Source organism: Carettochelys insculpta, chromosome 3 (genome assembly GCF_033958435.1).
Source record: "Carettochelys insculpta isolate YL-2023 chromosome 3, ASM3395843v1, whole genome shotgun sequence".
Classification (NCBI taxonomy): Eukaryota; Metazoa; Chordata; order Testudines; family Carettochelyidae; genus Carettochelys; species Carettochelys insculpta.
This window is the reverse complement of record NC_134139.1, coordinates 161,470,224-161,486,414: the sequence shown is the minus strand read 5'-3', so window position 1 is coordinate 161,486,414 and position 16,191 is coordinate 161,470,224. Positions and strand designations below refer to the sequence as shown.

Here is a 16,191-nt window from a genome sequence, read left to right as displayed (position 1 = left end):
ACAAAGTCAAGTCATTGTTGCTGCATACAAAATGGCTAACATCAACTGTTGCGGTAGTGCATTGTGGGAAGTTATCCCACAGTTCCCTCATCCCTGTAGCATTCTGGGCATGCTTACTGGTCTTGACATCTTCCCACATTGCATTTTCGTCATTCCCCTCTCGATCCCTGAAAATATGCTGATCCTGGGAAATAATGCAGGGACCTCAAAGTCAGAAGAAAGAGGATAGAAAAGTGCAGGGAAAAAATTTTTAGTTCCCCCCCCCCCCCCCGCATGTTACATTGCCAACATGGGTGCAGTGACTGTATTCTCAACTGGTCCACTTGCCCCAGTTCCCATCATTGCATGTGATCCCTGAAAATAATACCAGGGTCTGGACTGTATTTGAAAATGAGAAGAAAGAAGACAGAAAAGTGTAGGAAGAAAAAAAATTTTGGTTTCTCCATTCATTGTGGTGTTATTGGGAAGGGTTTTTGGCTTTCCAGTGCATTATAAGGTTTCTGTGCAACGATTGTGTTCTCAAGTGGCCATCCACCAAGTATCCCACCTCTCCTCAGTGCCTGTGATCCTGGATGATGATGCATGCTCCCAGGAATGTTTTGTAAAATTAGAAGAAAGAGGGTAGAAAAGTTCATGAAAAAAGAATTGTTAGTTTTCTGACTAAGTATACAGATATTGCCAAAATGGGTACAATAACTGTCTCTGCTGGCCATCCACTGAGTGTCCCACATCCCATCACTGCACGTGTTTGGTCCCTGAAAATAATACAGATGCCCTTATTTTTTTAAAGTGAGAAGAAAGAGGATATCAAAGTGTAGGAAAAAAGAAGTAAGTGTTGAGGGGCCAGTTGACATGATCCCTTCATGGGGAATCAGCCCTCCCAGCTTATGAGACTCGCTGCCTATCTCTCCCCTCCCCCGGCAGCAGGCCCTCTTACGGGTTTTTCTATGGCAGTGTCAAAGGTCCCCTTGTTTCTTAGTTGCCAGGAGAGACTTTTCACTGGCGGCAGCAAGTCCTGGTATGGGCGAGAGGCAGGGGAGAAGTTTAGGTAGTCCTTCCCCATGGTGACAGCAAAGCCCCCCGTATCTTAGCTGTCAGGGGAGATTCCCCACCCACAGCAGCAGCAAACCTCCCAGTATTTTAACCACCAGGGAAGACTTCCCTCATAGCAGCAGCAAAGCCCAGAATATCTTTCCCACCCTTGGAGCCTTAAACGCTTGACTGGAAGCATGGTCAGCATCAAATGGCAGGCACGTCCTTTTGTTGGGTTGGGTTGGGGGCTACCATGTGATGTGGCTGAATGTGAGAAAGACCCAGATTGTCTGGCGCCTGTGGGCCGGGGAAGGGGGTTCACACACAAATGTAAACAGCTGAGAAGTTTCTCAGTGTGTTATGCAAGCACGATCCCCACAACAACCTTGCTGCCTTGTGGGGCATGGGCTGGTACTAGACAGCACAGAAAAAAAATAAGTGTACGGACAGAGCCACGAGCTCCTTACAGGGGCTACTTGAATGGGCAGATGTGCTAATAGCAAAGAAAGGAAGACATTTCTCAGGCTCTCATGCTAACATCAGTCCACAGCTAAAGGCTCGCTGCTCCCACTTGGAAACTCATGGTCTTCCTGTTACTGGAGAGCAGTGGCCAGAGCGGAGCACTGAGAGGTGTTGTGGGTTACATACGGGACACCTGTGGAGGCTAATAAATTCACTTTTAAGATATGGTGCTTCCACGCTTGCCTTTAATCGAACTTCTGAATTTGAGCGTGATACTATATCCATCAGGTAACTGCAATTTTGTAATCTCGAGATTAGTGCACCCTAAATGGAGCTAATGGTATTTACAGTGAAGGCACATGGTAATATTGAGCTAAGTGAATTAAATTTGAATTTATCTCATAGTGTAGATGCAGCCATATCCTAAGAGGAACACAGCTACAAACACTGCAGATAGTTATGGATTTGGTCAATTTAAATTGGTTTTAAAAACTGACTTGAGACTCAGTGTATATGGGGAATAATCATCCAATGGTTGCATTTCTAGTGGGCATTCACAAGGACCTGTTCTTGGCTCTGTTTTTTAATATCTGTAAGTAAACAAAAATAATTGCTGTAGAGTTTGCTCTTACATAGTTACTGTATTGATAAATATAAGAGCGGGGCTAGCAGGGCAATTCTGCAGAATGACCTGGTTGTCGTGGTAAGCTGGGCTCACTTGAACAATATATTTAAATACATCGGGGTCATATATCTGGGAGCCAAGAACATAGGCTATCCTTACAGGATGTCAAGTATCGGAGGGGTAGCCGTGTTAGTCTGGATCTGTAACAGCAACGAAGGGTCCTGTGGCACCTTATAGACTAACAGAAAAGTTTTGAGCATGAGCTTTCGTGAGCACGGGCTCACTTCATCAGATGCTGGTCTTGGAAATCTGCAGGGCCAGGTATAAATAAGCCAGAGGAAGGGTGGAGATAACAAGGTTAGCTCAGTCAGCAGGGGTGAGGCTTACTACCAGCAGTTGATCTGGAGGTGTGAACACCAAGGGAGGGGAAGCTGCTTCTGTATTTAGCCAGCCATTCGCAGTCTTTGTTTAAGCCAGAGCTGAGGGCGTCGAATTTGCAGATGAATTGTAGCTCAGAAATTTCTGTTTGGAGTCTGGTCCTGAAATTTCTTTGCTGTAGGATAGCTACTTTTAAGTCTGCTACTGTGTGGCCTGGGAGATTGAAGTGCTCTCCTACGGGTTTTTGTATATTGCCATTTCTGATATCTGATTTGTGTGCATTTATTCTTTTACGTAGAGACTGTCCAGTTGTCCGATGTATGTAGCAGAGGGGCATTGCTGGCACATGATGGCATAAGTTATATTGGTAGATGTGCAGCTGAATGAACCCACGATGGTGTGGCTGATCTGGTTAGGTCCTGTAATGGTGTTGCTGGTGTAGATATGTGGGCAGAGCTGGCAACGAGGTTTGTTTCTTGGATGGGTCCCTGAGTTAGTGACTATGGTGCAGTGTATAGTTGCTGGTTAGGATTTGCTTCAGGTTGGCAGATTGTGGGCAAGGACTGGTTTGCCTCCCAAGGCCTGTGAAAGTGGGGGATCATTGTCCAGGATGGGTTGTAAATCCCTGATGATGCGCTGTAGAGGTTTTAGCTGAGGACTGTAGGTGATGGCTAGTGGTGTTCTGTTGGTTTCTCTCTTGGGCTTGTCGTGTAGTAAGAGGCTTCGTGGCACACGTCTGGCTCTGTTGATCTGTTTTTTCACTTCCTCAGGTGGGTATTGCAGTTTCAAGAATGCTTCATAGAGATCCTGCAACAAACCTCGTTGCCAGCTCTGCCCACATATCTACACCAGCAACACCATTACAAGACCTAACCAGATCAGCCACACCATCGTGGGTTCATTCAGCTGCACATCTACCAACATAATATATTCCATCATGTGCTAGCAATGCCCCTCTGCTGTATACATCGGACAAACTGGACAGTCTCTACGTAAAAGTATAAATGCACACAAATCAGATATCAGAAATGGCAATATACAAAAACCCGTAGGAGAGCACTTCAATCTCCCAGGCCACACAGTAGCAGACTTAAAAGTAGCTATCCTACAGCAAAGAAATTTCAGGACCAGACTCCAAACAGAAATTTCTGAGCTACAATTCATCTGCAAATTCGACGCCCTCAGCTCTGGCTTAAACAAAGACTGCGAATGGCTGGCTAAATACAGAAGCAGCTTCCCCTCCCTTGGTGTTCACACCTCCAGATCAACTGCTGGTAGTAAGCCTCACCCTTGAGAGTGCTGGGGTGGGAGCAACCCCTACTGCTGGTGCCATCCCTCCCGCTAATCCCCGGGCTGCCCTTGGCCTCATACTTTTACTTCTCCCTGAAGCATGAAACCCCCCAAGTGTGGGGGCTGGGGCAGTTGCGCTGAACCATCCTCTGGACTGGACACCTCTGAGAGAGAGAACACGTATATGCATGTGATGTGGTAACGCACAGAGTAAATGGGATCCTTGGAAGTATAAGCAGGAAAATAACTAGTAGAACTAGAAATGTCTTGCTGTGTCTGATTTTTGGAGTCCACATTTCAAAAAGAATGAAAAGCCTGACATAACAATAAAGCAAGATGAAATTTGATTAAGAAATAGATGCCTTGATGAAGGTAAATTGTTAATCTGCAACAAACATTTTATTGTACAATTGCCAAAAATGTATTTAATTACTTTACTAGATCTGTTGCTGAACATGTCTTGCATTTTTAGGCTATCAAAATTTTCTGGGTTGTTAGACTTGTTACATGCTTACATTTCCTTTGTGTCATTTTCTCACCAACTCTGCAGGTGGGTGTTTTCCTTCATGCTTAAAACCAGAAGGGTGCTATTGGTCTCTCTGTCCATATCTTGGTATAATCTTAAATCATCCAACTCTGATATGATGGGTACATTGGTTACATCAGTTGCGTAGAAGGTTTTAGTCTAGGTATTACTCATGACATATGGTTTCAAGCCTTTTCTGTGGTATTCATTATTCTGTATGTCCTCTTCAGAGATTTTATTCAACTCTTTTCCTAAGAAAAGTTTGGGCAGGGGCTAGCTGTGGAAGCAGCTGGGTCTGGACTCTTAGGCAGAGGTGCTGCTGGGTACTGGAGGGGTGGGGGGGTTGTGTGTTTTGGGGTTCTGAAAGGATATTTACTTATTACTGAAAACATAAGCTGTTGAATAGCTCCTGTGAAGAAATGGCATCTAAATTGAATAATTATTTAAAAACACAATTTGTTTTTGTTTTAGATTAGTGATGAAGTGAAATTAAAACTTGAAGTCCAACTGATAAATTCAACTCCTGGTCTCATGAGAGAGAAGCTGGAAGAACTGGTGTTTTATAAGGTAAGCAAGTGCTTATGGAAATTGTGTAACAAATCTTACTATAAATGTCACAATAGCGTGTTGTCTCCCTCTCCTAGGTTCCCAACTTAAGTTTATGTGGCTTAAGTGTTCCATATTGTTTCTGATTCTAGCTTGGTCGTGAGGTGGTCCTATTTTTGGAAGGAAGAATTTTTAGGATGAGGAAAACCTTTATTAGTTGGAAATGGAGGCTAGTCATTGATTGCGTATTAGTGTCTTTCCACCTGACTGGTCAAGCTGGTTTTCTCCATGGAGTCTTTCATCTGTTGTATGTTTTCCTTTCCTTCCTTTTGAGTGAATCATAGTACAGTAAACCCGCAAGTTACATGTAAGTTATGCAAAACCCTCGAGTTACTTGAATTTTTTCGCACAAGTCGGGGGGAGCCAGGAACCAGGCTGCAGCCTGATTCCCAGCTTCCCTGGGCTTGCAGGAGCCAGGAAATGCACCAGGCCACGAGGAAGGCTCAGTTTTCTGGCTCCCAGAACAGTGGGGAGCTGGAAACCAGGGGACAGCCTGCTTCCAGTCTCCCAATGGATTGTGGGACCTGGGAAACTGACCAGCTCAGGGCTGGTCAGTTTCCCGGTCCCACCAATGCGGGGGAGCTGGGAACCAGGCTGCTGGTTGGTTCCAGGCTCCTGGCCACTTGTGGGACCCAGGAAACTGACCAGCTCATGGCTGGTCAGCTTCCTGGTTCCGCAAGTGGGAAGCTTGGAACCAGGCTAAGAACCTTCTCCCTCCCTTCCCCCAGCTGTGAAGCTGTCAGCTGTGGGGCTGCAGGGTCTCCCTGCTCCCCGCTCCCCTCAGTTAGGGAACCTGTGGCTGGCTCTGCTGGCTGGGCACTACCCAGCTGGCTTGGGGCTGTGGGTCCCCCTGCTCCCCCTGCTGGGGACTCCGTGGCTGGCTCTGCTCCAGCCGCAGGAGTGCTGCCCAGCTGGCTTGCAGCCTCAGGGCTGTGGGTTCCCATCCCACATGGCACTGTCCCCACCCCCCATCCCATTTGCATAAATGTGAGACCTTTCCTATTGCAAACCCCTAGGAGTGGAGATTCCACCACCTCTCTAGGTAATGCATTCCAGTGCTTCACCACCCTCCTGGTGAAATATTTTTTCTCAATATCCATCCTACACCTCTTCCTCCATAACTTGAGACCATTGCTCCTTGTTCTGCCACCTGTTACTACTGAGAACAGCCTATTTCTATCCTCCTTAGAGGCCCCCCCATTTAAGGAAGCTGAAAGCTGCGATCAAATCACCCTTCACTCTTCCCTTCTGCAAACTGAATAAACCTAGATCCCTCAGCCTCTCCTCATAGGTCATGTGTTCTAGCCCCCTAATGATTTCTGTTGCCCTGTGCTGGTTCTGCTCCAAGGCATTGTGAGCTGATGCCCAGGTGCCAGCTAAAGGTCTGGTGGGGCAAAGGGGGTGATGCCACACCAGCAGCTACGCTAAGCAGCCAGGGCAGGCTGGGTTCTTTGGTTTGTGTTTAGTTCGGGTACAGCAGCAAGAGGAAAATTACACTTAGAGAGGCTTTAACAGTTACTTTTTATTTATACAAAGATAGAAACAATTTAACTAAGACAAATGATTAAAGTACAAGTTAGTACTTGTGGTTTTTAAAGGGGAAACAACACAATTTAACTTAAGAAAAGTTTTAGACAAACTAGCTAGCTTAAACTAATACAATTAATGTGTACACAAGAAAGGCAAGTTGCAGGTGTGATTTTCACCCCTGCCTCTTAGACCTGATGGAACCAGAGTCTTTCCCTCAATTCCTATAGGAAAGAAGTGTAATACAGGTGTAATTCTTACCCCTGCCTCCTAGATCCGGTGTGACCCAGAATCTTTCTCTCAATCCCTCGGGAAGAAGTAGATACGAACCAGGCGTCCCCAGTCTCGGGAGTTAATTCCAGACCTGACCAGCAGGTGTAGGTGATTGAAACTCAAAGAGCGGGTGGTCTGCCAAGCCCCTTTATAGTCCTTTTGTCATGTACGCTTCTTCCTGGTCTCAAGTGGCCAATTGGGAGGAATATGTTTGAACCCCAGGTTTCCCAGGGAAGGTACAAGGCTCAATTCGCACCTGTGAATTGTGGACATTTGGGCACCTTTGGGGGTGATGGGCGGGGGTTCCCTGTTCTTCCTGGGGAAGTGATCAAGGCGTGTCAATCACCAGATCAGCCAGAAGGGCGGCCATTAGCTAGCCCATTCACTGTCTGGTTTTTGTGTATAGTAGAGAGGCTGGGCGAGACAGCACACCTGCGTTCCCAGGTCATCAAAGGCTACCTGTCTCCCCTGCTTGTTTCTCTCTCTGTCTCTCCCAGTGGGGGGGATAGGAAGAAAAGGCCAAGTGGGGGGGGTTCATGTCTGGCTATAGGCATCCACATCCTTTCGGTACTGGGGAACCCAGAACTGGATGCAGTACTCCAGATGTGGCCTCACCAGTGCTGAATAGAGGGAGAATAATAACTTTGCTCGATCTGCTTGAAATGCTCCTCCTAATGCACCCCAATAGTCCATTAGCCTTTTTCTGCTGTACTATTACTGAACCAGTTGATCCCCAGCCTGCAACAGTGCTTGGGATTCTTCTGTTCCAAGCACAGGACTCTGCACTTGGCCTTGTTGAACTTCATCAGATTACTTTTGGCCCAATCCTCCAGTTTTCTAGGTCACTCTGGACCCTATCCCTACCTTCCTATGTATCTATCTCCTCCTCTGTTCTTAAACACCTCCTAGTGATTGTGGAATTCAGATTTCCCAGGGACATCTGTTCCAAAGTGGAACCATTATTATAGTTAGAAAGTTGTGTCTAATATCGTACCTAAATCTCTCTTCTTGCAGATTAAGCTTTCTACGTTTTGCGTTTCCTCCTGTGCTCAGGGAGAACAATTGATCACAGTCCTCCTTATAACAGCCCTTAACATATCTGAAGACTGTTAGTGGGGTTCTTCTCAATCTCTTAATTAATTTCTTAATTCTTTTAAGATTAAACATGGCCAGTTTTTAATTTGTTCCTTATAGGTCAAGCTTTTTTTTTATATCTTGTATCCTTTTTATTGCTTTTTCTTTGGACTCTTTCAAAGCCTCCACATCTTTCCTAAACTTTGATATGCAGAACTGGTGAAAGTAGTCCACCTGAAGCCTCATCAGGGCTGAATAGAGTAGGACAATTATCTTCCTTATCTTACATACAGTAAACCCCAGAGTTAGACAGGGGTTGCATTCCTGCAACCCCTGCATAACTCAAATTTTTGCACAAGTTGAGGGGATTTTGTAGAAGCCGGGCTGATCAGTTTCCTGGCTCCCAGAGTGGAAGGGAGCTGCTGGGGGCAGCCTGTTTCCCATCTTCACACTGCTTGCGGGATCTGGGAAAGTGACGAGCTCAAGGCTGGTCAGCTTCCTAGGTCCTGCAAGCGGTGGGGAGCTGGGAACCAAGCAGCAGCCTCAATGTGCCCCAGGTGGTGGGCACCTGTTGCGTCCTCCACAACATCATGGAGGGAAAGGGGGACACCTATGTCCCCGAGGGGGGAGCCCACCAGCTGGCGCCATCTGTGAGCAGCTGGGTGCCTCCCCTATCCGCCAGGCCCACTGGGAAGGCCACCGCATCTGGGAGGCCCTCAGGCAGGCCTTTGACAGCCACCTCTGACCTGCATGCACATCCGCCACCCCCTGCCACCAGCACCGCACCTGCACATCTACCACCCACCGTCCCCCTGAGGAGCACAGCACGGAGTGGTGAACAATAAAGAAATGTTTATCTATTTTTGTTGGTAACTATGTACAGGGGAGAGGCTAACTTGCAGGGGGCTGAGGAGCTCATTCCGGGGCAGGGGTGGTAGGCCGCGAGCCCCGTTGGCCCCTGGAGCCTCCGTCTCCCTGGGTGAGGGGTCCCCGACGGGGAGGAGAGGGTGCAGGTAGCATCGTCGGGTATTGCTGGCGAGTGGGCCTGGTGGGGCCGGAGGGGGCAGGCTCGGTGGGGGCAGAAGGGGTAGGCTCAGTGAGGGTGGAGGGGGACAGGACCAGCTGGGGAAGCTTCTGTGGGGGCTAGGAAGTGGGTAACAGTGGCCGCATGGTCTCGGACGGCGTGGACAGCAGCCTACTCCAGGCTGCCCCCCTCCACTCCATGTCCGCCTGGGCGAGCTGCAGGTGTTGCTCGGCCACCTCTGCCTGGCGCTGGCGGGCTGGGTCCTCCTTGGCCTGGCGGGGGGGGCCCTCCGGCCATGGCCCTGACGGCACGCTGCCTGGGGTGGCATCCGGACACCTCCGAGGGCTGCGGGCGGGCTCTCGTGGATGAGGGAAGGCGCGGGGCTCTCCTGGCCGACGGATGGTGTGGCTGTGTGGAAAGGAGGAGAGCATGTCAGTAATGTGCCCCGGATGGAGGGGACCAGGCTGTGGCCCACCTGCCCGAGCCCACCCCCACCCTCCCAAAGGACACTGACCCGCCCCCCACGGGCTGGGCCTCCCAGCCTGGTGGTGCATCCAGAGGTCTCTCCTGCAGGTGGCCCTTCCTGGCCTGCAGTGTGCGGGCCCCAGGCGCTGTCCAGTACCAACCAGCTGCCACCCCTGTGTGACATGTGGTGCTGTCCACTGGGGGCGGGTGCTGGGCGTCGCTGGTGTGCCACCACCGGGTGCCGCATCCCATGTGGGGGATGGCCTGTGTGTGGCCCAGGACCACCGGTCCTGTGTGTGGGTGACTAGCCATTGTGTCACCTCCACCCTGTGGAGTAGGTGTGCTCCCCTCCCTGTACGTACCGGAGGGTCCCTCAGCGACATCCAGGGATGTCTGGCTCCCGGTCGCCTGGCTGGAGGAGCGCGAGGGGATTACGATGGTGAGGTCCCCCTCCTCACTCAACCACTCAGTGGTTCCCTCGCCCTCCTGGGTCCCCGATTCGGGCGGCTGCTGCTGCTCCTCCTCCTCCTCCTGGTTGCAGCTCCTCGCCGGAGCTGTCCAGGAATCCTGGGGGTGGGGATGTCTCCTGTCGTCCCAGGATGCCCCGGAGCTCCCTGTAAAAGGGGCACGTTACTGGAGCTGCCCTGGAGTGTCTGGCATGGTCCCTGGCCCGGGCACAGCCCCTTGACTTTGGAGTGTACATGTTCTTTGATATGCTCTGGGTGGCCCCTGGTCCACAGGCCGAGGAGGTCCCACAGCTCCCACTCCATCCAGGAGGGGGCCCAGTTTTTTTCTCCCCCTGGGAGCCCCGAGGGGGCGGTGCTGGTTGCTTGCCGTGCTGTGCCATTGGAGCTTGCGGCTGGAGCACGTGGAGAGGCTGCTCCTAGTACGCTCTCAGCTTTCTGCCACGGGTTTCCTGCATGCGTGCGGCTTTAAGGCAGCCGAATGAAGGAACCATAAAGCCCTGCTGCTGCTGGCTGGAGCGGCCCTCTGCTCCAGCTGACCGACGCCATGGCGGACTCATATTTCGAAAGAGTGGACTGTGGAGCGTCTACACGTGCTCTTTCGATTTAGTATTTTGAAAGGGAGTGATCTTCCAGATGCGGGATTGGGGTTCGGCTTTCTATGTCTGTGTCCCGTTCTTTCAATTTTCTTTTGAAAGACGGGTTTGCACGTGTGGACGCTCCTCCCGCCCTTTCAAAAAAGGGCCACTTCTTTCGAATTTTTGTGCACGTGTAGACACAGCTAAACTGAACATCAGCTTCTGAATGGTCAATGAATACATGAAGTAATTTCAGAATAATCTTGTGGCAGTGAGGCTAGATTTGGCTATTCTAGGACTGGTTAGAAACCTAGAATCCAAGAATTTCTAATACTTTAAGTCTTTGTGCTAGGTGCAGTCAAAATAAGAGATCATGATATTTACCCCAGGTCATACCCTTGTTGGTATTCCTGAAGTTTCATGGGCGAGCTGTGGTTCAGGGAGAAGGGACAGGGTTTTGTGAAGATTTCTGTAGTTTATTATTTTCCATAAGCATCTGTATTTTCTTCCTCTTGAACCTGTGGACTGTTTGTATATGTTTCTGAAATTACTGACCTAAAAGTAGTTAGTAGCTGCAGTAAATGCCAGTTGTCACTGAAAGAATCAACAGCTTACAGATGTTATGAGTATGTGACAGAAGAAAACATTCTTTATATGCTTATTTATTGCTTGTGGTGTTAGAAATCAGTTCATAACAATGCCCCCAGTGGCATAGGAGGAGCTTTCCAAGTTCTTTTGCTTATGTTATATTTGAAATGGGTATTTTCAGCTTGTAGGAAATCACCTGTTTCTATGTAACAAAATTCCTCTATAAAAGGCGGAAGCCTTGAATCTATTTGCTGTCTTCAGGCACCAAAACAAATTAATGTCTAAATTTCATATTTCTTCTTCAAGCAGTCTCTGTGTATTCCTGCTTCTGGGATTAAAGTGCATGTTCCATGAGTTTCTGAAGCCTCCTGGCAAGCGTTATCCGTTGGGGCACTCATCTTTCTCCCTCCCCTCCATTCTGGAGGTTCTGGGGGCATGATGGGAGGAGTGACCCAAGTGTCTTTCTAATTGTTGAAGGTGCGGTGTGGCTTGGATTGCACAATGTCCTTGATGCTTTCCTCTTTTTTTCCCTTTCCCTCTTTATTCCCGAATCCTTTTGAGGCAAATTTTATTTACATAGTTAATCAAGTTTTTCATTTAAAGATATATGAGAAGATATCCGACAAAGGTATGCTGGATAGGTGTGAAGGTGTGGGATACCCCATGTTCTCAAGGATATCCCCTCAGGGCTACTTGACTAAGGCTACATCTACACTAAAGCTGGAAGATCAACCACTTAGGTTTAATCTTCTGGGGCGACGTTTTATGCAACTTTGACCCTGAAACTGCTTGTGAGCTGCGAGGATTAAGAAAGGTCGATGGGAGGGGCACTCCCATTGACTTTCTGCTGTGAAGACTGTCATGAAAGTTGAAGACTGCAAAGGCAATATTTGGTGTGCAATTGGCGTACTAAAAATTGCATAGCAGCCATCGATCTTCCAGGTAAGTATAGACAGAGCCTAAGCTGGTACTGAATAAATTTTATTGTCAACTTCAAAGATCGTCCCATAAGAGCAGGTTTGCCTGCCTGTTGTGTGTGTGAGGCTTTTCAGACTGGACATTGAGATCCAGGGGGTTTGTTTATTTTGACCTGGGAAACCTAACTACATGCGGTAAAGTGGCCAATTTCTTAAGGATCTGGATCCACAGAGCCTGGATCTGGTAGCCAAAAATAACTTGTGAGATCTGCAAAGCCTGGATCCGCAACGGAGTACATAGCCAAAGTTACTTGCTTTTAAAAATCAATCAATCAGTCGTTGATAACTATACCTTTGGTTTCAGATGGATCCAGGGTCAGAGCCTGAAACCAGATTCGGTAGTCAAACATGGACTGCTCAGCATAATTGCTTGGAAATGGATCAAGTAACCTGACAGCCAGCCAGAGTGAAAATCTGACATCTTTGGGAGTTGCTTGTCTAGTGGCTGTGCACCACTGAGACCCAGAAACTCTCAAGGTCATTGTAGTCTGGCACTACTTTTCCAGTAACATGGGTTTTGTTGAAGTGTTTGCCCAACTTATTCTGTATCTAACAGTGGTATAAGCAAGCAGATCTGTTTGTCTGGGAGAAAGTTTTCCTCAACCAGTGCTCCATCTGCCAGACCCTCACCTATAGGTGAGCACAGGGATTGATCCATTCTTAGACTTTTTTGCTATTAGAAGTTGTAAAAATCAATCTACTTGGTCTGTGGGCTGTCTTGGTTCTGAGTAAGAATTGCTGAGGTACTGATGGCTTCCCAGCCCATTCTTGTGAGGTAACTAAGAACTGAGACCAGGATCAGAGACTCCCTTTAGGATTTGAGGGTATTAAAACGATTTCAGTTCTCTTATCAGATTAAGAGATATGAGGATTTCTTTGTTACACAGACTCTGTAGGAAAAACAGGGTATGGTATCGCAGGATCCATTTCATGCTCTGGAAGAGACTGCCTATTGTATTCAGTCTTTTGTTAACCCTGAAATACACACACACAAAAACAAATACCTGAAATTGTTGTATTGCCAAGATTCTGCAGAGAAAATAGGGGTGTTGTTTCTATTTTAGATTTAGAACTTTATAAGAGGGCCTTTGAAAGCCACTCTTTTGTTCTTTAAATCTGACATAATGTGGTGGTGAAACTATCTGATCTGTGAAAGGAGGAAACGGTGTTAGAAAATTATTCCGCTCTGGGATACCTACCTTATAACTTGTTTGAAGCCAGGAAGGAGGCTTTTCAGATCTGCTTCTGGCTCCACAATGTGTTTTTTGTTAGCCTCCTGTACAGGTAGTAGAAATATGCAGAGGTACCCATCCTTCTCTTTACCAAGCCTCCTTGGAACCTGTAGTGCCTTTGTGTCCAGTGGAGCAGTTTGCCAAGCACATCAGAAGTTCTCAACAAATAGCTTTGGTTCCTCACATCTTGAAAGGAACATTTGTACCTCAGGATTGAGATCCATTACTTATGCTTGATGGTGCATGAAGTTTATTTCCTGGCTGCTGTGTGAATGCACTTTTCATCTACTATATAATTTGAACAGTGGGATTGTGTGGTGTGAGGCAATATGCTGTCTGGCTCTAATATCCTTAGGTTCAATATATATATGTGTGCCTCTCTCCCTCTGTGTGTGTTGGGGGGGCTTTTTTGACTTCAGCCAGAGGCACTGGTAAGGAGACAGATATGTGACTACAGCAGAGGAAGGGAGTCTCTTGAACACTTCTGGAGATCTCTCTTGAACTCCCTTGTCAGTTAAACTGTACCTTACCCTTTGGCCTTTTTGTGATAGGTAACATGTCATTAAATGTCTGTGTGTGGTTCTTCTTGAGTACTTTGCATGTGCAGTGGTATTTCCATTCTCATTTTGTAGATATGTGGTGAACTGGAGCCTTGGTCTATTCCAGACCTCCAGATGTTCCTGCAGTGGATGGGTTCCTTAGTGCAGTTATTTGATAGAGTTAATACCAGACTATATCTGAGGCCTCAACATGGAGTCTTTATGACTCCACTGCCTTTTTTTTGACCCTAAGAATACCTAAGCCACCATGTCTCAGTACTGTCAAGATGCCTCATTTTATAAAATAGGGGATGAACATGCCTTTCAGAGAGTTTCCTTATTACCTTCCTGCCATCTTCAGTAGAAGTTCTAGAGGTTGCAAGGTATATTTCAGCTTGATGTGAATCCATTCCGAAGTTTGTGATCTCAGTGGGAGGTGTGGCTGCACATGAAGGTGCTGAGTTATTTCTCTGACTTGCCAGGCTTTTCTTTCTGTTCAGAAGCTCCAAATCTGTTGAAATTCAGTTGAATAGCATTATGGGAATGCAAAGGCAGGATTGCTTTAGCCAGGCGTCAGAGAAATTTCCTGTTGATAAAGTTTAGTATTGACTGGGTTTAATAACTCGTCTATCAGGAAAAGGTCATGTATTGGTAGATTTTTTTTTTTTAATTCAGCGGTACAGCTGCTCTAGCAAGGCTCCATCTTGTATTATTTTTTCCTGTGCATGGGATACATCTTGATTAAGTCCTTTCCTTGCAGTGATGATGTGCTTGTAAATGGTCCTGATCCAAAGATAAGCTAATCTTAACATCAGTATTGCACTCCTTTCCTGCACCAAAAACACGAACTTTTCTGTATGTTCTTGATTGTAATGAATTTAGAGGTTTTTTTTAAAGGAGTGTTAGTTCAGTTGGTACCATATTGCTGGTGTTAGCTAGAGCTAGATGTTGGCAGAGCTGTCTGGATCTCATGAGGATACTATCCATGAAGACCTACTTTCCATGTTACCATGTAATCTTCTGTGAGATGAGGTGGGAGGCTCTACTGAGGTTAGAAGTTTTTCTTATTAGCATATAGACTCCAGGTTGCATGGTATGTTGATTGTAACACTGAGGTCTAGAAGGCTGATCAAAAATGTCCCATTTTTCATTAATCAAACTTAGGAGCTACAGAGAGGGGAGATCTAGGTGTGTGGACCTAATAAAGTTGTTTAAGATAGCTTACATCATAGGTTCCTAAACTGGGTGGGGGTGTGCCCCCTCTTGGGGGCATGAAGAAATACCAGGGGGTCACAAGGTGGCCCAGCATCCCCATCAATCCCCCGCACCCCAAGAAAGAGCCCATGCTGTCATTACCTCCTGCAAAAATGGAGGTAGCGCTGTCTTCCTGCAGCATGGGCGGTGGGGGGAGTGTCCTGCAGCTGAATGCCAGAACCGGCATCTCAGGAAACGTGTGCGCTGCTTCCCCTCCCCAAACAGCAGGTGTTTCCTGAAAAGCAGGGTCTGTTACCCATCGGAGGGTACCTTCCTCCTGCTGCCTTCTTGCGTGGGCGCAGAGTGAGGGAGTCCCGGGGTCTGTGGCCAGCTCGAACTGCTCAGGCAGTGAGGAGGACTTGCTGTTGTCCCTGTGTGCTGAGGGTAGATGCCAACTTTTCTGATAACTTAGGACACTTAATTTGAAAACTCAGGCTTCAGCTTTTGAGTCTTTATTTAAAAACCAAAGCAGCATTTGTTTCCCTTTAGCAATTCCTTTGTGTAATCTTGAATTGTGTGCAGTAACTGTTGACGATTAATGTGACACTTACCAGTTCAGTGCTATTCTACAGTTGGTTTCTTTCTCCTCCCTTGTCAAATACAGGTTCCTTTACCAGATGCTATGGATTTGTTTAGAGTAAGAAGAGTTTACCTGCAGAATGGCATTGCATACGTGCCTCACTCAGATATTGTTTCAATTGTTTTAAATAACTACAGAATCAAATTGTCGAAGGCCCTTGCGGTAAGTATATACATGTTTTCCTATCTAGTTTTTGTACCTTTGAGACCATTTGTTAATTAATTTTCTTCACAATAGTGTGTAGCATTTGGTGAGAACATTTCACCTAGTGAGTGTCGTTCTTCACAATTCTAGCTAAATATTATGAAGAGCAGCTTACAGTGCTTAAAGAAAAAGAATAAAAGAGACTCTTGAATAGAAACTGTAATAGCTTAATTTTAAGTCAAGTTAGAACCTTCTTCCGGGGATATTCTTAAGGCCGTTTCCTTTTAGATGTTCATTTTGTGATAGTTCGTATAATAACTAGGTTTGTATCTCAGTAATTGCTTAGGGCTGTGGCTCAACTACAGCTTGTTGACTTCAGTTATGTCCACAAAGGTGTGAATTAGCTGTCCTGCTGAGCGCAACATAGCTTATGCTGATTTGGCACTGTCCGCACCAGCACCTTATGTTGGATCAAGGGCTTCTTTTGCCACCATAGTTACTGATGCTCATGGGGCTCAAGTAATAGAGATGATGAGAGAGTTCTCTCCTGTTG

At 47.1% G+C, this 16,191-nt stretch overlaps 1 protein-coding gene across 3 annotated transcripts in view; it reads left to right on the top strand.

The window, feature by feature from the left end:
* Window positions 1-16,191, top strand: part of PRIM2 (DNA primase subunit 2) — a 223,184-nt gene that overhangs the window by 63,357 nt on the left and 143,636 nt on the right. For all 3 annotated transcript variants that reach the window (XR_012645098.1, XM_074991105.1, XM_074991104.1), the window contains exons 6-7: window positions 4,785-4,880; window positions 15,519-15,656. Coding sequence is in view for 2 of the 3 variants with exons in the window: in XM_074991105.1 (XP_074847206.1) it covers window positions 4,785-4,880; window positions 15,519-15,656 (234 nt within the window). In the remaining variant the exon portion in view is untranslated. The remainder of the gene's footprint in view (window positions 1-4,784; window positions 4,881-15,518; window positions 15,657-16,191) is intronic.